The sequence below is a fragment of the Eriocheir sinensis genome, chromosome 67 (assembly GCF_024679095.1).
Source record: "Eriocheir sinensis breed Jianghai 21 chromosome 67, ASM2467909v1, whole genome shotgun sequence".
Taxonomy (NCBI): domain Eukaryota; kingdom Metazoa; phylum Arthropoda; class Malacostraca; order Decapoda; family Varunidae; genus Eriocheir; species Eriocheir sinensis.
In genome coordinates, this window is record NC_066575.1 from 6,645,101 (window position 1) to 6,667,600 (window position 22,500).

At 45.3% G+C, this 22,500-nt stretch overlaps 1 protein-coding gene and 1 non-coding gene across 2 annotated transcripts in view; both read left to right on the forward strand.

Annotated features, from left to right (window-relative positions):
- The window catches only part of LOC126987872 (basic proline-rich protein-like), a 19,060-nt gene extending 6,147 nt beyond the window's left edge, over positions 1–12,913 (forward strand). Inside the window, exons 4-5 of the mRNA XM_050845335.1 lie at positions 10,933–11,187; positions 12,753–12,913. Coding sequence (XP_050701292.1) covers positions 10,933–11,187; positions 12,753–12,913 — 416 coding nt within the window. The remainder of the gene's footprint in view (positions 1–10,932; positions 11,188–12,752) is intronic.
- A 9,577-nt stretch (positions 12,914–22,490) lies between these two features.
- Trnal-aag (transfer RNA leucine (anticodon AAG)) overlaps positions 22,491–22,500 on the forward strand; it is an 82-nt gene continuing 72 nt past the window's right edge. The window contains exon 1 of the tRNA in view: positions 22,491–22,500. This exon is cut by the window's right edge and continues 72 nt beyond it. This is a non-coding gene — a tRNA (tRNA-Leu).

Sequence of the window (22,500 nt, forward strand, 5' to 3'; positions counted from 1 at the left end):
CGACGGAGCAGCCTCATCACTCTTCGCTTGGAGACTCGTTTTGTTTTTTTGTTTTAATCTTTTATATCAACGTTTATGTCCTCCATCAGTCACCTCCTCCTTAAGTTTATCCTCCTCTTCCTCCTCTTCTTCTTCCTCTTCTTCTTTTTCAATCCTTCTTTTCTTCTCCTTCTTTTCTTTCTTTCTTTCTTTCTTCTTCTCCCTCCTCCTCCTCCTCCTCCTCCTCCTCCTACTACTACTACTACTACTTCTACTTCTACTTCTTCTTCTTCTTCTTCTTCTTCTTCTTCTTCTTCTTCCTCCTCTCTTCTCGCTTCCTCATCTTCTTAGGGTACTTAAATTGCTTCCCTTTCCTCCATTTTTTTTCTCTCCACTCCTTCCTCCTCCTCCTCCTGTCCTTCCTTCCCTCCTTTTTCTCTCCATTCCTCCTTCCCTTCTTCTCTCCCATCTTTCCTCCACACACGCCTATCTATCCCATCACTTTGGCAGCCCATCTTCCCCTCATCTTCTTCTTTATTCCCTCCCCCTCCTCCTCCTCCTCCTCCTCACCCCTTGTCAAATTATACATAAGATTCCTCCCAAAGATTAATTTTCTCTCTCTCTCTCTCTCTCTCTCTCTCTCTCTCTCTCTCTCTCTCTCTCTCTCTCTCTCTCTCTCTCTCTCTCTCTCTCTCTCTCTCTCTCTCTCTCTCTCTCTCTCTCTCTCTCTCTCTCTCTCTCCATTCATTCCTCCTTCCTTCCTTCGTCTTATCATAAAATTATTGTTATTGTTTTTATTATAATTACGAAATCACCATCATGCCTCACCACCACCACCATCACCATCACCATCACCACCACCTCTAACCCAATAACACATAACCATCACCACCATCACCACCATCACCACCACAACCTCCACCACTACCCCTTACGTACATTCCACTCTCAGGGCATCACCACCGCCCACCACCACTATCACCACCACCATCACTATTTCCTCCTCCCCTTCCCATCCCCTCCCATACGCTAACGCCTAACCATCACTACCACCACCATCACCACCACCACCATTTCTCATCTCCCATTTCCCTCTCTAACCTAACCTAACCACCACTACCACCACCACCACCACAATCACCACCACCACTACCAACCACCACAATCACCACCACTACACACCACCTCCCCAACTCCCACACAACACCAAATCACCACCACCACCACTACCACCACGAATATCACCACTACACTTCACCTCCACCCCTCTATAACCTAACCATCACCACCACCACCATACCACCATCACTACACACCTCTCCCCCCTCACCATCCCCCATACACAACACCTAACCACCACATCACCACCACCACTGCACATATGACCACCACCACCACCACCGCCAGGCTCACCCTCCGCCGCCGCCTCTTCCCTTATCTCTTATCCCGGTATCAGGGCCCCCCGTCGAGGGTATTTTGTCGAGCGCTGCGGGGCCCCTTAGTGGTCGGAGAGACGCCTGGGGGCCCCTGGGTGGGTCGTCCCGGGCGCCCATTCTGTAGCTCCCCGGGACGTCTTGTAGGCGCTGCAGGGGCCCTCACCACGACCCTCGCAGCCCACGATCCTTCAGGCCCTCCCCGTCCTTTCCCGCCCCCTTCCCGGCCCGTCCGGTCCCTTCCCTTCCCTAGGTTCCTTCTGCCCTCCTTCTCCTTCTCCTTCTTTTTCGCTTAATTTTTCTTCTTTCTGTCCTCCTCCGCCTCATCCTTCTTCAATTATTTTTTCTTCTTTCTCTCCTCTTCATCCGCTTCCTCCTCCTCCCCTTCGGTAATTTTTCTTCTTTTTGTCCTCCTCCGCCTCCTCCTTCTTCGGTTAATTTTTCTTCCTTCTCTTCTCCTTCTCATCCGCCTCGTCCTCCTCCTTCTTCTTAGCTTAATTTTTCTTCCTTCTCTTCTCCTTCTCATCCGCCTACTCCTCCTTCTTCTTAGCTTAATTTTTCTTCCTTCTCTTCTCCTTCTCACCCGCCTCCTCCTCCTCCTCCTTCTTCGCTTAATTTTTCTTTTCTCTCCTTCTCCTTCGCTATTTTTTCTCCTTTCTCTCCTTCTCAACCTTCTTCTCCTCCTTCTTCGATTATTTTTCTTCTTTCTCTCTTCATCTGCTTCTTCCTCCTCCTCCTCCTTCGTTTAATTTTTCTTCCTTCTCTTCTTCTCCTCCTCCTTCTTCTTCTTCGCCTAATTTTTCTTCTTTCTTTCCTTCTCCTCTTCCTCTTCCTTCTTCGTTTATTTTTTTCTTATTTCTCTCCTCCTCATCTGCCTCCTCCTACCCAGCTACTCTACTTCTTTCGGCATTCTTCTCTCTCTCTTTTCTCCATCCTCTTTACTTCTCCCCCTCCTCCTCCTTCTCTCTCTTCATCTTCCTCTTTCTCCTCCTCTTCCTCTTTCCCCTTCCCATATGTTGGCCTTCTTACTTCGGGTTTTTCTCTTCTTCTCAATCTCCTTTACTTTCTCCTTTCTCCTCCTAAAGTCCTTTCAGCTCTTCTCCTCTTCCTCTTTCTCCTCCTACCCTGCTAACCTACTTATTCTGGCCCTTTTCTTCTCCCTCTCTCTTCTCATTCTCCACTGTCTCCTCCTCCTCCTCTAGTCTTTCTGCTCTTCTCATCTTTTTTTTCTCCTCCTACTAATAACCTTCTTTCTCTGACCTTCTTTTCTCTCTCTTATCTACTTTCTCTTCCTTCTCCAACCTCTAAAGTTCCTTCCACTCTTCTCTTTTTCCTCTTTCTCCTCCTGCAGTGCTAGCCTTCTTACTCTGGTCTTCTTCTTCTTCTTCTTCTTCCTCTCTCATTACCTTAAGAACCCAAGAGGACACAACCCTAATGAGAGAAAGCGCGCCAAAAACACAGACATTCTACATACCTTTCTGTTTTGGGACCCGTTGCAGAGGCGAACAAACCAACCGTCGTGACAGCAAGGTAAGTCAAGGTGTGTCTGTGTCTCTCTTCTGTGTATGCCTTGCTGTCTGTCTGTCTCTCTCTCTCTCTCTCTCTCTCTCTCTCTCTCTCTCTCTCTCTCTCTCTCTCTCTCTCTCTCTCTCTCTCTCTCTCTCTCTCTCTCTCTCTCTCTCTCTCTCTCTCTCTCTCCTTTGTTCTTTTTCTGTTTTTTTCTCCTCTTTCCGTCTACTGTTTTCTTCTCTGTTCTTCCTCTTAGTCTGTTTTTTCTTCATCTTTTTTTCTTTGTTCTTTTCTTCACTATTCCATTTTTTATATTTTCCTTTTTTTCTGTCTTTATCCATCTTATTTTTACTATTTTCTTCGCATTTTCTTTCTTTCTTTGTATCTTTTAGTTGTTACGTCTTGCCTAATCTCTCTCTCTCTCTCTCTCTCTCTCTCTCTCTCTCTCTCTCTCTCTCTCTCTCTCTCTCTCTCTCTCTCTCTCTCTCTGAACGCCACCTGTTTTACCTCCTCTCTCCTCCTCCTCCTCCTCCCTAACCCACCTGCTTCTTATAATTATTCCTTGTCGGTTGTTTTCCATCCTTCTTGTCCCTCCTAATGCAGTTCTTTGTTAGTTCTTTAATTTCGTTGTGTTTCTCCACCCGACTCTCTTTCCTCCAATGTCTTCCTTCCTCAATTTTCTATTATTACTGTTGCTGCTCGGATTATTAGTAGTATTGGTGTTAGTGTTGGTATTAGTATTGGTATTAGTATTGGTAATAGTAATGGTATTGGTGTTGGTAAAAGTATTCGTATTAGTATTGGTGTTAGTATTGGCAATAGTAATGGTATTGGTGTTGGTGTTGGTAAAAGTATTGGTATTAGTATTGGTGTAAGTATTGGCAATAGTAATGGTATTGGTGTTGGTGTTGGTAAAAGTATTGGTATTAGTGTTAGTGTTAGTATTGGCAATAGTATTGGTATTGGTGTTGGTGTTGGTAAAAGTATTGGTATTAGTGTTAGTGTTAGTATTGGCAATAGTATTGGTATTGGTGTTGGTGTTGGTAAAAATATTGGTATTAGTATTGGTGTTAGTGTTGGTATTAGTATTGGTATTGGTGTTGGTGTTGGTAAAAGTATTGGTATTATTATTGGTGTTAGTGTTGGTATTAGTATTGGTATTGGTGTTGGTGTTGGTAAAAGTATTGGTATTATTATTGGTGTTAGTGTTGGTATTAGTGTTGGTATTGGTGTTGGTGTTGGTAAAAGTATTGGTGTTAGTGTTGGTATTAGTGTTGGTATTGGTGTTGGTGTTGGTAAAAGTATTGGTATAAGTATTGGTGTTAGTATTGGTATTAGTATTGGTATTAGTATTAGCATTGGTGTTAGTATTGGTATTAGTATTGGTATTAGTATTGGTATTAGTATTAGCATTGGTGTTAGTATTGGTATTAGTATTGGTATTAGTATTAGCATTGGTGTTAATATTGGTATTAGTATTAGTATTGGTATTAGTATTGGTATTAGTATTAGCATTGGTGTTAGTATTGGTATTAGTATTGGTATTGGTGTTGGTGTTGGTAAAAGTATTGGTGTTAGTATTGGTATTAGTATTGGTATTAGTATTGGTATTGGTGTTAGTATTGGTATTAGTATTGGTGTTAGTATTGGTATTAGTATTAGCATTGGTGTTAGTATTGGTGTTAGTATTGGTATTAGTATTGGTATTAGTATTAGTATTGGTGTTAGTATTGGTATTAGTATTGGTATTTGTATCTGTATTGATATTAGTATTGATATTGGTATTAGTATTAGTAGTCCCTGAACTTGCCCTAATATATAAATACTTTTCCTTCACTTTTTTTCTCTTTTTTTTTTAACACCTTGCTTGTCTATTTGTCTCTTCCTTCCGTTCTTTGCCAGCTTTCACATTCACATTTCCTTTTTGTTCCTTCACATTTTCCTACTAACACCATGCTGCCCACCACCATCACCTCCGCGATCACCACCACCATCACCACCACCACCACCAGACGTCACCGTTTAGCAGCCAAATCACACACTTTCAAAGGCATATTTTTCCGGCGTCTGCGTCCCTTAAACATACCGAGGGATGTGATGTGTTTTAAACCTTCACGAGAACAGTCTACTTCATTTTAGTATTTATGGCGGCGAGGCGAAGACAGCTGCGAGGGTAATTTTCCTTCGTCACTACAATTTGAGAGATATGAGGATGATTTCTTATGATTTGGTGGTTTTCTTTCTGTGTTGCTCGGTTAATATTCTCTTTTCTCTCTTATCAGTTTTCGGTGTTTACATCATCTCTTCCTCCTCATCTTTAAGTCACCTCTGCTCTTCTCCTCCTCCTCCTCTTCTTCTTCTTCTTCTTCTTCTTCTTCTTTTCTCTCCTTTCCCCACCTCCTCCTCTTCATTTTTAAGTCACTTCTGCTCTTCTTCTCTTCCTCTTATGCTAGTCTACTTATTCTGGTCTTCTTCTTCTTCTTCTTCTTCTTCTTCTTCTTTTCTCTCCTTTCCCCACCTCCTCCTCTTCATTTTTAAGTCACTTCTGCTCTTCTTCTCTTCCTCTTATGCTAGTCTACTTATTCTGGTCTTCTTCTTCTTCTTCTTCTTCTTCTTCTTCTTCTTCTTCTTCTTCTTCTTCTTTTTTTCTCTCTGCTTCCCCACCTCTCCCTCCTCATCTTTAAGTCACTTCTGCTCTTCTCCTCCTCCTCCTATGCTAGCTTACTTACTTTGGCATTCTTCTTCTTCTTCTTTTTTTCTCTTCTTTCCCCACCTCTTCTTCATCTTTAAGTCACTTTTGGTCTTCTCCTCCTCTTCCTCTTTCTCCTCTTATGCTAGTCTACTTATTCCGGCCTTCTTCTTCTTCTTCTTCTTTTCTCTTCCTTCCCCACCTCTTCCTCATCCTTAAGTCACTTTTGGTCTTCTCCTCCTCTTCCTCTTTCTCCTCCTTACGCTACGCCAGTCTTTTTATTCTGGTCTTCTTCTTCTTCTTCTTCCGTCCGCTTAAAATGTTGCCAATAATCTTTTGCCAATTTGAAAGATAAGAAGCTACTTTTCTTATCATTTGGCGGTTTCCTTTCTACATTACTTAACGAAAATCCTCTGAGCCCCTCGGTTATAATGCTGCAATGTTCCTGTTCTGCCAGTTTGAAAGAGACGAGGCTACTGTCTTATCATTTGGCGGTTTTCTTCATAAACTGCAAAGCGAAAATCATAATCTGCTCGGTTATAATCTTGCCAATTGCTTTTCCGTTGCCAATTTCACAGATAAGAAGGCGATTATGCTCAAATTCTGCGGTGTTCTTTCATTATGCCGGACAAAACACTCGATGCGCTCTGGAAGCCAACGTTGATATAAAGCTGCTACCATGTTCACAGTCTTCAAAAGTTCGTATTTCTAAACATTTCGGTGTCCAAGCTCATATTTGACAGGGCTTTCGTAGGGGCTTAGGGGCATTTCCAGGGGTATTTTTATGATTTCGTAAGGGTTTAGGGGCATTTCCAGGGGTAGTTTTATGATTTCGTAGGGGTTTAGGGTAATTTCCAGGGGTAGTTTATGATTTCGTAGGGGTTTAGGGGCATTTCCAGGGGCAGCTTTATGATTTCGTAGGGGTCTAGGGGTGTTTCCAGGGTAGTTTTATGATTTCGTAGGGTTTAAGGGCATTTCCAGGGTAGTTTTATGATTTCGTAGGGGTTTAGGGGCATTTTCAGGGGTAGTTTATGATTTCGTAGGGGTTTAGGGTCATTTCCAGGGTAGTTTTATGATTTCGTAGGGGTTTAGGGGCATTTCCAGGGGTAGTTTTATGATTTCGAAGGGGTTTAGGGGCATTTCCAGGGGGAGTTTTATGATTTCGTGGGAGTTTAGGGGCATTTCCAGGGGTAGTTTTATGATTTCGTAGGGGTTTAGGGGCATTTCCAGGGGTAGTTTTATGATTTCGTAGGGGTTTAGGGGCATTTCCAGGGGTAGTTTATGATTTCGTAGGGGTTTAGGGGCATTTCCAGGGGTAGTTTTATGATTTCGTAGGGGTTTAGGGGCATTTCCAGGGGTAGTTTTATGATTTCGTAGGGGTTTAGGGGCATTTCCAGTGGTAGTTTATAATTTCGTAGGGGTTTGGGGGCATTTCAGGGTAGTTTTATGATTTCGTAGGGGTGTAGGTTAATTTACAGGGGAGGTTAATGATTTCGTAGGGGTCTAGGGGCATTTTCAGGTGTAGTTTATTATTTAGTAGGGGTGTAGGGGCATTTCCAGGGGTAGTTTTATGATTTCGTAAGGGTTTAGGGGCATTGCCAGGGTTAGTTTATGATTTCGTTGGGGTTTAGGGGCATTTTCAGGGGTAGTTTATGATTTCGTAGGGGTCTAGGGGCATTTCCAGGGGTAGTTTATGATTTCGTAGGGGTCTAGGGGCATTTCCAGGGGTAGTTTTATGATTTCCTAGGGGTCTAGGGGCATTTTCAGGGGTAGTTTATGATTTCGTAGGGGTTTAGGGGCATTTCCAGGGGTAGTTTTATGATTTCCTAGGGGTGTAGGGGCATTTCCAGGGGTAGTTTTATGATTTCGTAAGGGTTTAGGGGCATTTCCAGGGGTAGTTTTATGATTTCGTAGGGGTTCACGGGCGTTTCCAGGGTAGTTTTATAATATCGTAGGGTTTAGGGGCATTTCCAGGGTTAGTTTTATGATTTCGTAGGGGTTTAGGGGCATTTCCAGGGATAGTTTTATGATTTCGTAGGGGTGTAGGGGCATTTCCAGGGTAGTTTTATGATTTCGTAGGGGTTTAGGGGCATTTCCAGGGTAGTTTTATGATTTCGTAGGGGTTTAGGGGCATTTCCAGGGGTAGTTTTATGATTTCGTAGGGGTTTAGGGGCATTTCCAGGGGTAGTTTATGATTTCGTAGGGGTCTTGGGGCATTTCCAGGGGTAGTTTTATGATTTCGTAGGGGTCTAGGGGCATTTCCAGGGGTAGTTTTATGATTTCGTAGGGGTGTAGGGGCATTTCCAGGGGTAGTTTTATGATTTCGTAGGGGTTTAGGGGCATTTCCAGGGGTAGTTTTATGATTTCGTAGTGGTCTAGGGGCATTTCCAGGGGTAGTTTTATGATTTCGTAGTGGTCTAGGGGCATTTCCAGGGGTAGTTTTATGATTTCGTAGGGGTTCAGGGGCATTTCCAGGGGTAGTTTATGATTTCGTAGGGGTTCAGGGGCATTTCCAGGGGTAGTTTATGATTTCGTAGGGGTTCAGGGGCATTTCCAGGGGTAGTTTATGATTTCGTAGGGGTTCAGGGGCATTTCCAGGGGTAGTTTTATGATTTCGTAGTGGTCTAGGGGCATTTCCAGGGGTAGTTTTATGACCCTGGTGGTAGTTTGACCCTTCTTCTGTACCTTGAGCGTGGGAAGACACTTATGAGACCCCGACTAATCTCCTTTTCGACCTCTGGGAATGGGTGGTGTAAGGGGAGGAGGCGTCTGAGCATACCGACGTACGAGCCTTGTGATGTGATGTGCTCCAGGCCGTGTTAGGCTGAAGATTCATGAGGGATTTTGCAGTTGGTTAATTTTCTTAGGATATAAATGAAGGAGCCTTTTTTGAGCTGGTTTCTTTTAGGGGAGTACGGGCATATTTAACTTTTATTTGATAGTTTATTTATTTTTTGGATATGGAAGGATGAAATGTTTAGTTTTGAGCGATTGTTTTTTTTCTTTTCTTGTTTTGTTTGTTGTTTTTCTTTAGTTCGTTTAGTCTTACGTTCTTTCTTATCAAACTCGCGTCCTTTAACACACACACACACACACACACACACACACACACAGAGGGAGGAGACGTTTCTGTGGTTTCATAATTTACATAAATCGTTGGTTTGCTGATTCAGATGTAAATAAGCACCACAACCACCACCACTACTACTACTACTACTACTACTACTACGATTTTTTTACTACTACTACCGCTACTACTACCACTACTACTACTACTACCACTACTACTATTACTACTACTACTACTACTACTTTTTTTTTCTTCTACATAAATGATACCTCCACCCATGTTTATTTTCCCGACACATAATCATGGAGGGCTCCATAGTTTGGAGGTCATTAGCCCCAACTCTGTTCGCTAATGACTGTGGCATCCAACCATATCGCTAATACTACCTGACACTAAATCACCTATCGTCTATTACGTCTAGATCCCCCTTTCCTTCCCTACTCAAGTCACTCCCGACCCACCCTAATGTCACTCTCCACCACTGTGGCTTCATAGTCCATATTGGAGATGGTGGTGGCTTTTGGGCCAGTGTCTGGTGCCCCTGAGACATAGGATGGCCGACCTGAGCAGGGAGAACGAGAGGCGACACCTCATCCAGGCGACAACGTGGCTCCTTGGCTGATGCTTCTTTTCTGAGATTAGTTCCGCGAGGCGTGCGTAGAAGCATCGGGCCCTGGGACCCATCCCGCCGGATGTGGTGAAGACTACTACTACCACTACTACTACTACTACCACTACTACTACTACTACTGCTACAACTATTACTACTACTACTACTACTACTGCTACAACTATTACTACTATTACTACTACTACTACTACTACAACTATTACTACAACTTCCTTCTCCTCCCTTTTGCTGTCTTTAAATTGTGGATATATTAAATTTACCTTTCCTTTCCCCCCCCAAAAAAAAAAAGGGGGGGGGGGGACTGGATATGAGAGACTGCAAGATGTTAAGAAGAGACCGTCACTTTGCTCTCTTCGGTAACCTGTACGAATGTTAAATAAAGAAAACCCAAATCAATGACAAAAGACGCTGCGCCGTAAAAACAAGGTAGATAAAACTGATAAGAAAAAACATCGATTCGCTACACATGCTAAAAATACATAGGCTAAAAAAAAAAAAAAGTGAAATATGAATGCTTATAAAATGTCACAGTGAATAATTTTTTTTTTTTTACAGGTAAGGAGACAGCTCAAGGGTGTAAAGAAAAGAATAAAAAAAGGCCCGCTAATCAACAATAGTGAATCATAAATGTCTGAAGCTACCCCAGACACACACACACACACACACACACACACACACACACACACACACACACACAAGATGGAAGAAACATGGAAGAAAGAAGGAGACGAGTTAATGAATGAAGAATGGAAGAAAGGAGAGGATAAAAGAGGAAAAGGAGGGAAGGAAGGAAGAAAGGAAGGAAGGGAGAAGGGAAAGTAGAAAGATAACACACACACACACACACACACACACACACACACACACACACACACACACCTTTCCCTCACCTTCCCTCATCATACAGGTAAGGGTCAGGCAGTGGCAGGCATCGGAGTCCATCATTTATATATTCATGGTGGTTCCCCTTCCCTCCCCTTCACCCTTCCTCCCCTCTCCCCTCCTTCCCCTTACAGAGCTTACCGGGTTATCGCGAATCACCCACAGTTTTATCTTCCTGAAGTCTGCAAGCTTCCTGAAATGATGCCTTCGGACTGACGGCTTTATCCTCGACCTCTTGCCTTGCCTGGTCTCGGTTTGTCCTTATTCTATACTTCGGTCTTCTCCTCCTCCTCCTCCTTCCTATCTCCCGTTCCTTCGCCTCTTTCCTGTCTCCATTTTCTCTCCTCCCCTCGCCCTCCCTTGCCTCCCTTCGCCTCCAACCTGTCTCCTTTTTTCTCCTCCCCTCGCCCTCCCTTGCCTCCTTGCCTTCCTTCGCCTCTTTCCCGTCTCCCTTTCTCGCTTCCCCCAGGCAAAAGTTGGTTAACTAACAGGGTGGTGGATGAGTGGAATAGGCTTAGCAGTCATGTGGTGAGTGCCAATACAATTGTCACATTCAAAAATAGATTAGATAAATTCATGGACAGCGATATTAGGTGGGGTTAGATACACGGGAGCTTAGGTTCAAAGGAGCTGCCTTGTACAGGCCTACCGGCCTCTTGCAGACTCCTACGTTCTTATGTTCTTATGTTCCTCTCCCTTTCTCCGCCTCCTCTCGCTCCTCGCTCCCCCTCGCCACAAGAACACGAGCCACAATCTGATGGGCCTCTCCCCGCCCCCGCCGCCGCAGCCGCCGCGCCTCCTCCCGGCTGGGCACCGTTTACCTGCCGCTACTCCGATCACTTTCCCGCTTGTTCCCTCGCACCCCGCCACCCGCCACCCCCCCGGCCCGTAGGAAAGCGGCGGGGAGCGTGTTCCTCTCCCTGGTGCTCCGCGGGGCTCCTTGTTCCTCGGCGGGGTCCTGCGGAGTACCTAAGGAGCTCGCCGGGCGTCTGGGGTGAGAGAGGGGGGAAGGAGAGGGGGGGGCGGCACGGGCAGCTCACCACAACACTCCCCCGCCGCCCTGAGACCTCTGGAGTCCCCGGGAGGTGGTGACGGCGGCCGCGAGGCACCGTGACGCTCCCCCTAGTGGTCCTGTCACCCCCCTTGCCCCCCCCCAAAGACACATCCAGGGAAGGCCTCGCTCGTCCCCAGGAGTATCACAGGGGGGAGGAGGGGAGGGAGGAGGGCAGAGGGAGGGAAGGACAAACGATGCGAGGTAAGGGAAAGTGAGGCAAGGGAAGGAAGGGACAGAGGGAAAGCGAGAAGGATAAGGAGGAGTGGAGGAGCGTGAGTTAGAGGGAAGGAAGGGAAGAAGGGAAGGGAGACAGGAGAAAGGAAGAAGGGAAGACAAGGGAAGGGAGGAAAAGGAAGGAAGGCAGGGGAAGAGAGAGAAGACAGAGTGAAAAGGAGGATGGAGGAGATACAGTAAAGAAGTAGAGGGGGATGAAGGCAAAGGGGAAGGGAGGGAGGTGGAAGAAAGAAGAAAAGGAAGAGAGAAGGACTTGAGGGAGAGGGAAGGAAGGAAGGAACGTCAGAAGGAAGAAGGTGAAAGAATGAATAAATGAAAGGAAGGAGAGAGGAGGAAGACAGAAGGACGTAGGGCAAGGGAAGGGAGGCAGGGAAAAGGGAGGCAGGAGAAAGAAAGAAGAAATGGAAGAGAGAAGAGGAAGAGAAGGACGTGAGGCGAGGGAGGGGAGGAAAGCACGTAAGGAGGGAGGGAGGCAGGTGGAGGGAGGAGGGAGAGGAAGGAAGGGAAGAGGGAAGAGGGAGGGAGGAGGGAGAGGAAGGAAGGGAAGAGGGAAGAGGGAGGGAGGAGGGAGAGGGAGGGAGAGAGGAGGTGTTACATACTTCCCGTGACTGTTCTTGGCTCCCCCCCTCCCCCCCTCCCCCCCGCCGCCAGCTCAAATTTGATTCCCTGAACACGAGCAGGAAATGAATCTATTGTAATCCACAATTGAAGGTCATTTGTACCTGATTATCAATTTTATAATCCGCCATTAGCCCGCGGTGATTGCGGCGGCGCCTTCCTGCGCGGCCCAACACCCGCCGCGCCACACTGCAAGGGACGCCGCGCTGCTCTTCGTGTTGAGCTTCGTGCGTCGCCCCGACAAGTCACGAGAAAGTTTTGCTCTGCTAACGCTGCCAGAAGCATTACGAGCAAATTGTCTGTCATTATCAGCCCCTTCGTCCTGCTGGCGGGGGTGTTCATTGCGGTAATTGTATCCTCTCCTACCAACACTACGGCGCCCTCCTCCCCTCCTCTGCCACAATCATCTCTCCTTCTCACGTCAGCAGTGTTGGTCCGCCCGTCTGGTGACGCCTGGACTCCTCCCTGCTGTGCCCGCGCCCCCCACCCGTGGCCGCATGACTTGCCTCGTGAGACAGAGACACACACGGGAGGCGGCGGCCCGGCACAGAGCTGCGATACTCTTCCTGCAGAACGCCAAAACGATGCCGGTAATTACACCGGCCTGCAACCTCCCCCACAGCCTTAACACACCCTGTCTCCACCCCCCGCAGCACCCCAGGCCCCCCTCTCCCTACTCCCGCGGGGCGGGGCGGCACCCTCAGGCGTCATGACACGTAGTGACACGCTCAGGCTGCTGCAGGAGGCAGCGCCGTGGCCAATCTCAGGACCCCGCTCCGCCGCGGCGCCGCTCCGCTCAGGCGGCCTCAGATGAACTGCTGACGGCGAGGGGGAAATGGAGGAGGACGAAGGGAGGATGAGTCTCAGGGTGTTTGGCTGCGACGTGCAGCGGGGATGGTAACAGGTGTTTGGTGCCACAGAGGAGAGGGGGGGGGGGGTAACATTGAGACAGTGTGGGGGCAATGGCTGACCCTCAAGGCGGGGGAGAAGCACCTCAGGGCAGGCAGAGCAGAAGCCCCACACGGCTCCCCTCGCTGCCCCGCCATGCACGCCCCCCTGCCAATCACAGCGCGGCGGAAGCGGGCGTTATCTGGCCGATAAAAACCCGGCGGCGTATCCGGCCTTATCGCGTGAAGGGCTTGTTGTCGGCCGCGGTGTGGGAGCCTCCTTCCGGCGCGGCCCCGGCAACAGGTAATGTAAAGATTAAATTAGACGTAACAAATTGGTTTCAAGCCTTGTTAGCTCCTGCAGCTGCAGGGCCGCCGCGCCAGAACATGCCACTCGCGCCGCGCACTGCCACGCCACGCACGCCGCGCACTGCCACGCCACGCACGCCGCGCACTGCCACGCCCCGCTCGCCGCGACGCGCCGTGCACCGCGCCGTGCACAGCGTAGCCGGGCACCCGCGGCCTTACAGCGTCAGGTGTGCAGGGGGGGGGACGCTCGCCACCCCCTCCTGCCCCGCCCTTGCCCGCCCCGGCCCTCCCCGCCCCGCCCCCCGGCTGACACTGACGAAGGTGAGGTGATCTGAGGCAATTACCTCCATTGGCGTCACAGCATCATCCATTAGCCGGTGATAAACAGCCGCGCGGGAACAATTAGGCCTAGGCGGGGCGCAGCACGGCACGTAATGGCGGCCCGACCAGCGACATGAGGAGCGTGTAATGACCTGTGACCCGCCGAGCTGTGTCCTCCTCCTCCGCGGAGAATGCCGGGAGGAGGAGGAACGGGAGGAGGAGGGGGAGGAGGGTACGAGGGGGGAAGGGAAACACGGAACGTTGTAAGAGGAGAACGAGATACAAGTGTGTGTGTGTGTGTGTGTGTGTGTGTGTCTCTCTCTCTCTCTCTCTCTCTCTCTCTCTCTCTCTCTCTCTCTCCCCCGCCTCATCGTGCATGCTGCGTCCATCTCTCAATTTTCTTTTATTGTCCCTCACAACAGTTTTATGGCGCCCGTCTAGGCACTTCTATGCTAATTCAATTATTCCATGTTACAACTCACCATCTTGTTCGTACCCCCCCCCCCCCCTCTCTCTCTCTCTCTCTTCTCCTTCATTTCTCCTTATTCTTCTAATTTCTCCTCTTTCTCTTCTCCTTCATTTCTCCTCCTTCTCTTCTCCTTCCTTTCTCCTCATTTTCTCTTCCAGTGGCTCTAAGTTTTACCTCACGAAGTCATGCTGCACACACACACACACACACACACACACACACACACACATACACCCTTCTCTCACCCCCACACACATGCACCCCCCCTCTTCCTCCCTCCCCCTCCCCCCAACACATCAACACCGCCACAAACACGAGAACAAACATAATAAAAAAAAAAAAAGACGAAGCTCAGTACAACAAACCAAAATAAATAAAAACACAATTACTACACATGTCGAAATCCGGACCTCAATGTCACTGCGGAGGATAATAAAGGCTTAACGGCGCCATTATAACACGGAGGGATGATAAAATAATAACAGTCAATTTAACAGGAGGAGGAGGAGGAGGAGGAGGAGGAGGAGGAGGAAGAGGAGGAGGAGGAAAGAAACGAGTATAATAGCACCATCATTGCCATTGCCAGAGAGAGAGAGAGAGAGAGAGAGAGAGAGAGAGAGAGAGAGAGAGGGGAGGGGGTAGGGGGAGCGTGGTAATGTCAGAATCATGTCAAAGGGGGAACCGTGGTAATTTGGTAATCATGTAAGAAAGGAATAACAGTCGTAAGAGACACGAGGCAAGACTGAGCACCCTGTCACCGAGGAGGAGGAGGAGGAGGAGGAGGAGGAGGAGGAAGACTAGACTATTGCTATCGAACTCACACACATTCAGAAAGGACGTGAGGTCTTTAGAATTGTTTTAAAGAGAATACGTGATATTTTTCTTTTTATGTCTTTACAATTGTTTTAAAAAGAATACGTGTTTTTTTTCGTTTTTATGTCTTGAGAATTGTTTTAAAGAGAATACGCGATTTTTTCATTCTTATGTCTTTACAATTGTTTTAAAAAGAATACGTGTTTTTTTTCTTTTTATGTCTTGAGAATTGTTTTAAAGAGAATACGCGATTTTTTCTTTTTTATGTCTTTACAATTGTTTTAAAAAGAATACGCGATTTATTTTTATTTTTATGTCTTGAGAATTGTTTTAAAGATAATACATGATTTTTTTTTCTTTTTATCTCTTAGGAGCGATGCATTCTGAGGTTGGTTTCCGGTTAACCCCGTGTTCTGCTTCCTTCCAGAGCACAACAAGCAACATGGGCTTTGCTTGTTTTTATTTTTTTTTATTTTTTTCTGTCTTTCTTAGGAGCGATGTATTCTGAGGTTGGTTTCAGGTTAACTCCGTGTTCTGCTTCCTTCCAGAGCACAACAAGCAATATGGTCTTACCTTGTTTTTATATTTTTTTTCTGTCTCTTTCTTAGGAGCGATGTATTCTGAGGCTGGTTTCCGGTTAACTCCGTGTTCTGCTTCCTTTCAGAGCACAACAAGCAATATGGTCTCAGCTTGTTTTTATTTTTTACATGTATATTCATTTTTGGGTTCAGTTGCCTTCATAGTAAATAAAAAAGTGTTCTGAGTGATTTCTTATATGTTTCTTTTCTAAGTGTTCTGTTTTCTTCACTATCCAAAAGGTTATAAGCTAGTTTTTCTTTTATATATGTAATCTTCGTTTTTTTTTTTTTTCACGGCACAATAGGGAACGTGTTATCATCTTGTTTTCCTTTACATATATAAATTATCTGGTGTTCAGTTTTCTTCCACAAAACAAAAATCAATGTGTTCTAAGTTTGATTTCTTTCATATATGTGTTCTCCTTCGTGTCCAGTTTCCTACATCTTACAAAAATCAATGTGTTCTAAGTTTGATTTCTTTTATATATGTGTTCTCCTTCGTGTTCAGTTTCCTTCCACAAAACAAAAATCAATGTGTTCTAAGTTTGATTTCTTTTATATATGAGTTATCCTTCGTGTCCAGTTTCCTACATCTTACAAAAAGCAGCGTGTTTTAAGTTTATATTCTTTTACACATATATATTCTTCCTCCGATTCAATCCTCATCATTATTCAGTAAGCAATGTGTTCTGAGCTGGCTGGTTTCTTTTACTTTAACATTATATATATTCTCTTCGTGTTCAGTTCCCGTCCGCAATACAGAAAGAAACAATATTATAAGCGTGGTATCTATTGCATGTGTATTTTAATTCGTGTTTAATCTTCCACAGCAAGTCAAAAGTAACGTGTTCTGAGCCTGGTTTTATTTACATATATATTCCTTCTTCTTGTTCAGTTTACGTACAAAAAAAGGAGACAAAGAAAATAAAGAAAAAAGAAAGTAAAGCAATAAAAAAGAAAGTAGAGAAGAAATAAAAGAAAAGAAAGCAAGATTGTATGAGAAAAAACAAATCAAACCTGAATCATATCCAATAAAAATAAAGCAATAAGAAAGATAAAAAAGAAAATAAAGAAGAGAAGATAAAAAGAAAAGAAAGCAAGACTGTATGAAAAAAAAGAGAGAAAACAACAAATCAAACCAGAATCATATCACCAGGAAAGAGGACACAGTAATCTCAGTCACGTCACAGCGAGGGGGGGAGGGAGGGAGGCGAGGCAAGGGAGGGAGGGAGGGAGGCGAGGCAAGGAAGGGAAGGAGGGAGGGAGGCAAGGCAAGGGAGGGAGGGAGGGAGGCAAGGAAGGCAAGATTTAGTCACCGTCACTCAAGGGGGGGGGGGGGGACAAGGAGTGTAATACCAGTGTCATCTTAGTCACACACACACACACACACACACACACACACACACACAGACACACAGAGAACACGAACGAGCTAATATCACAGTCTTGTCAGCGAGAGCTAAGATATGTTTTCCTTTCTTTATGTGTGTGTGTGCGAGTGTATGTGTGTGCTTGTTTGACCCGTGTTCTGTTCCCTCTTCACAATGATAAAAGTAAGAATAAAACACCCAAACACATACACTTAGGTTGATATTATAAGACGATTTTGCCTCTCACATCAGCTATTAGTAAAGGTCAAATAGGGGGTCAGTCAGGTTCTAATAAGTGTTTCTTCAGGTTCATGGTACAGAAGAAGGGTCAGACTACCACCAGGGTCATGAGACTACCCCTGGAAATGCCCACAACTCCTACGAAAGCCTTGTCAAATATGTGTTCTTGGGCGACGAAATGTCTTGTAATACGACGCTGAATCATGTCGTTGTGGGAGAGGAAGTGACTCTAAAATATAAGAATCGTGGTTGTTACGGAGTGCGGTAATTTTAGGATCGCGTCGTGTGAGGAAGTGCAGTCATTTGGGCCGCGAGGTGAAGCATAACAAGCTGTCGTCGAGGATGAGGAAACAAATAGAGTTGAAGAGGAAAATGCCGAGTAAAATATTGCCATCTCTGTCACACAAACACACTCTCACACACTCACCCACCCACACCCTCACACCAACTGACGAGGGGAAATTACCGCCATGAAACACATTGAATAGATAAGACGAACACACAAACAGACACACACACTCTCCCTCCCTCCCCCTCCCTTCCCAGCAAACCACAGCACATAAAACAGACAAAACACTGGGACAAGGCGTAAAACTGCTTCTGAAAACGCCATTTGTCCTTGTTTTGTGTTTTTATTACTGCATCAAAAAAGAGAATTAGGAAAGATGAAGAAATATAAATGTACAATCACCGCATGTTTCGCTATCATCATTTATTATCTTTTTACAATATTGCTTCGTTTTTCCGTATCTTTTTCCCTCGTTTTTTTTGTGTATTTACTCTGCTTTGTTAATACCTTGAGAAAGACAAAACCGGAATGGCATATATAACAATCCCTGTCAGTTCCTCTTTAAGTTATATACATTTTACTAACCGAATATCTGTGTGGAAAATAAAGGTAGGTGATTGGCCCTGTGTTTCTTTATGTGTGTTCCAATTTAAACTGTACTGGAAAGAAAAGAAACACTACCAGTAAAAGAGAGAGAGAAAGAGAGACAGACTAACAATCATTGCCAGTCTTCTTTTGCTCTCTCGCTATTGTGCTGGAAACCTAATTCAAAAAAGGCCATTCGTCTTTGAGGGGAAAACGAGATAGAAGGAAAAAAATATACAAGGAAGAGAAAATGCAGGGAAAGTAGGAGAAAAATGCTGCGGATGATTATAATGATGATGAAGAGGAGGAGAAAGAGGAGGAAGAGGAAGAGGAGGAAGGAAAGGAAGAAAAAATGAAGGAGAAGAAGGGCAGAAGGAGAAAGATGAGAGGTTGGCGAAGGAACAGCAGGAGAGTAGGAAGAGGAGGAGGAGGAGGAGGAATGAAAGGAAGAAAAAATGAAGGAGAGGAAGGACAGAAGGAGAAAGATGAGAGGTTGGCGAAGGAACAGCAGGAGTGGGAAGAGGGAACAGAAGAACATAAGGAGGAGGAGGAAGGGTAGGAAGAGGAGGGGCAGAAGTTGGATGAAGGATAATGAAGAATAGGAAGAGGAGGAGGAGGAAGAAGAGGAAGAGGATGAAGAAGGGAAGGAAACATGGAAACATGGAAATGCAGGCAACAGAAAGCCTATTGGCTCATTACGAGGTCGCCCGCTTGGGTGATTTAATCTGCTCGACCGCCACTTGGAGCTTGGTGAGCAGATGAAAGCATCTCGATATTGAGGAGCAGATGGAAGCCCCTCGTTATTCAGTTTACTCCCGACGCAGCGAAATGACGGTCGAGTCTATATTTGAAGGAGTTGATGGTATTCGCATTCAATACTTCTGAGGGAAGATTGTTCCAGTGGCGGATGACTCGGTTTGAAAAGAAACTCCTTCCAATGTCTGTGTTACATCGACTCGACTGAATGGGTAAACCGTTATTTCTAGTTCTTGAGTTGGTTTGCAGTTCAAAGAATTTGGAGTAATCGACGTTATTGAACTTTTTTAGATACTTGAAGACTTGAATCATATCCCCTCGTAAGCGTCTTTTCTCCAATGTAAAGAGATTGAGTCGCTTGAGTCGTTCCTCGTACGGTTGAGCCCTGAAGGTTGGAATCATCTTTGTGGCGCGTCGTTGAATCCTTTCCAGTAGAGCAATGTCCTTTCTGTAATTGGGAGACCAGAACTGCACTGCATACTCGAGGTGCGGTCTTACCATGGAATTATACAAGGATAGCATCACGTCTGGTGTTTTACACTCGAAGTTCCTCGCTATGAACCCGAGCATAATGTTGGCCTTGTTGCATGCTTTCTTACAGTGATTCGCGTGTTTCAGGTCACTGCTGATAGTGACTCCAAGATCCTTTTCCTCCTGCATCGCTTGCAGAGGTCTCCCATTCATGATGTATGTATGGTTACTATTTTGGGACCCAATGTGCATGACTTTGCATTTGTCAACATTAAAAGACATTTGCCATTTTTCCGACCATTCGATAATGTGATTGAGGTCTTTCTGAATGATTTCGCAGTCGGTCTTTGTGAGGGCATCTCCACCCACCTTGGTGTCATCTGCAAATTTCGATATTGTGGATTTCAGTCCTGATTCTAGGTCATTGATATATATGATAAAGAGGATGGGTCCCAGCACTGACCCTTGAGGCACTCCACTAGTGACTGGAAGCCAATCGGAAGGCTGTCCGTTGAGTAGTACTCGTTGTTTTCTGTCGGTGAGCCAATCTCTTATCCACGCGATCAGATTGGCTCCAATGCCCGCCAAGTGCAGTTTCTTAAGGAGTCGCTCGTGCGGTACCTTGTCGAAGGCTTTCTGAAAGTCCAGGTATATAACATCACTGGGAATGTGGGCATCCCAGTTCTTATATATACCTTGGAAGAAGTCTAATAAATTCGTTAGGCAGGAGCGCTTGTTTCTGAAGCCATGCTGGGTGTCGGAGATTATATTATTGTTTTCTAGAAACTTAACAAGTTTATCTCTAATAATCTTTTCGAGTATTTTTCCTGCCACTGATGTCAAACTTATGGGCCTGTAGTTTAATGCAACGCTTTTGTCTCCTTTTTTGAAGAGGATAAGGATGGAGAATGAAGATGAGAAAGAGGAGGAAAAAGAGGAGGAAGAAGAGAGGGATTAAGAAGAACAAAAGGAGGAGAGGAAGGGAAGGAAGAGGGACAAGAGGAAGGAGAATGAAGATGAGGAAGAGGAGGAAAAAGAGCAGGAAGAAGAGAGGGAATGAGAAGAACAAAAGGAGGAGAGGAAGGGAAGGAAAAGGAGAGGAAGAAGAAACAGAATGAAGGAAAGGAAGAGAAGGAGAGGAGGGGTAGAAAGGGTAGAAAGAGCAAATAATGAAGAGGAGGAGGAGGAGGAGGAAGAAGAGAAAGAGGAGGAAGAAGGGGAGGAAAAAACAGAGTATACATCACGACGCGACCACACTCTTACTTAGCATGAGGAGAGGAACGGTAGGAAGAGGAAGGGCAGAAGTTGAATGAAGAAGGAGAGGAAGAGAAGAAGGAGGAGGAGGAGGATGAAGAAGGGGAGGAAGAAACAGCCTTAACAGAGTACATTACGACCTCACTTTTACTTAGCTTGAGGAGAGGAAGGCTAAGAAGAGGAGGGGAAGAAGTTGGATGAAGAAGGAGAGAAAGACAAGAAGGAGGAGAAGTATGATGAAGAAGGGGAGGAAGAAACAGCCTTAGCAGAGAACATCATGACCGCAATTTTACTTACCTTGTCTGGCTCCATGCTTTACGAGGTGGTTTCCGCAGTAAAGCACTCCGGAAGCCATTGGTCTGAGCGGCGGCAGGGGCGGGAGAGGCGGCGGCGGCGGGGATGACGGCGGTGGAGGCGGCGGGAACGGAAAGGAAGAATAACAACAACAACAATAATAATAATAATAATAATAATAATAATAATAATAATGATACTCGTGCCTATTTTTTTTGTTACGTATACTGGCACGACTTTTTTTTTACTAGTGTGTGTGTGTGTGTGTGTGTGTTTGTGTGTGTGCTTTCCATTTAGCGGATGAGAGCACAAACACCCACAAAAGCACACACACACACACACACACAAACACAGTCTCTCTCTCTCTCTCTCTCTCTCTCTCTCTCTCTCTCTCTCTCTCTCTCTCTCTCTCTCTCTCTCTCTCTCTCTCTTATTGTTATTTTCATCCTGTCTTTTATTGGTATTTTCTTGCTGTCTTATATTGCTATTTCTATGCTAAAGCCTCGCCTGCCTTACTAACTGCATGCCTCCACCTCTCCCACGACCTCACAGCAGCACAAGAATCTCAAAATCCTCACTCTACTAACTCATTTCTATCCTGTCCATTTTCTTTATGAGAGAGTTCACCTGTTGCTTAATTCCTTCATCCGTTTTCATGCACAAGAATCTAAAAATCTCCACTCAAACTTATCTTTATAATCTCCAACTTTATAGTGCGAGAGTTCACCGGTTGCTTCATTATTTCATCTCATTTCACCGGTAAACACTTAAACTTAATTTCATCATACTTTTCGACAACTAAATCTGTTTCCTTCGTACAAAGCAGAGTATATTGGGGTAGTTCTTTATTCTTGCTCTGCCCTTGTGTTATCTCTTAGAGTCTCCTATGTACTGTAAGATATAGTATGTGTGGAGGTCTTTGCAAGCTCTATCACAGATCCAAGAAGACTTAAAATAGATGCAGTGAGCGTGGTGATCAGAATACCATACATGAAAATAACAATAATGGAGAGAACAACAATGAAATACAGAATAACATAATAACAAAAAGACTATGAAAACAGCGATACAGAAAACGTGAAGCAATACATAAAAGAATACAATAGATAATAAATTAATAACAATAAGAGCATCAAAATAACACTATACAAGACAGCCAGGGAAGCAACACAGCGGCGGGATTGAAGTGAGGGAAGGAAGGGTCAGTGAGCGGTCCAGGTGATTCATTAAGTAGGTAGACTGACAGGTGTGAGATCTCCCCCCCCACCCCCACCCACCCCACGATACCTTGAAGAAGAAGAAAGAAATAGAAGAACAAGAACAAGTAAGAAGAAAATTAGTGAAGGGAAAGAAAGACGAACAAGAACAAGCAGAAGAAAAAGAACAGGAGAGAAAGAAAAAGAAAAACAAGAAGAAAAGGAAGGAGATGAGTTTGTGTGTGTGTGTGTGTGTGTGTGTGTGTGTGTGTGTGTGTGTGTGTGTGTGTGTGTGTGTGTGTGTGTGTGTGTGTGTGAAGAGCAGGAACAAGAACAAGCAGAAAAAAACCCAGGAGGAAAGAAAGAAAAAGAAAAACAAGAAGAAAAGGAAGGAGATGAGTGTGTGTGTGTATGTGTGTGTGTGTGTCCAACTGCTAGTGTTACCTGCTATTACTAGTGAGTGTTTGACAGAGGTGCAGCTTGTCACTAACACATAGAATTCTTAAAGGAAGTCTAATTAACATGTTAGAAAATTTGATGCTAAACGCAGCGTTTCACAGGTAGCGTGG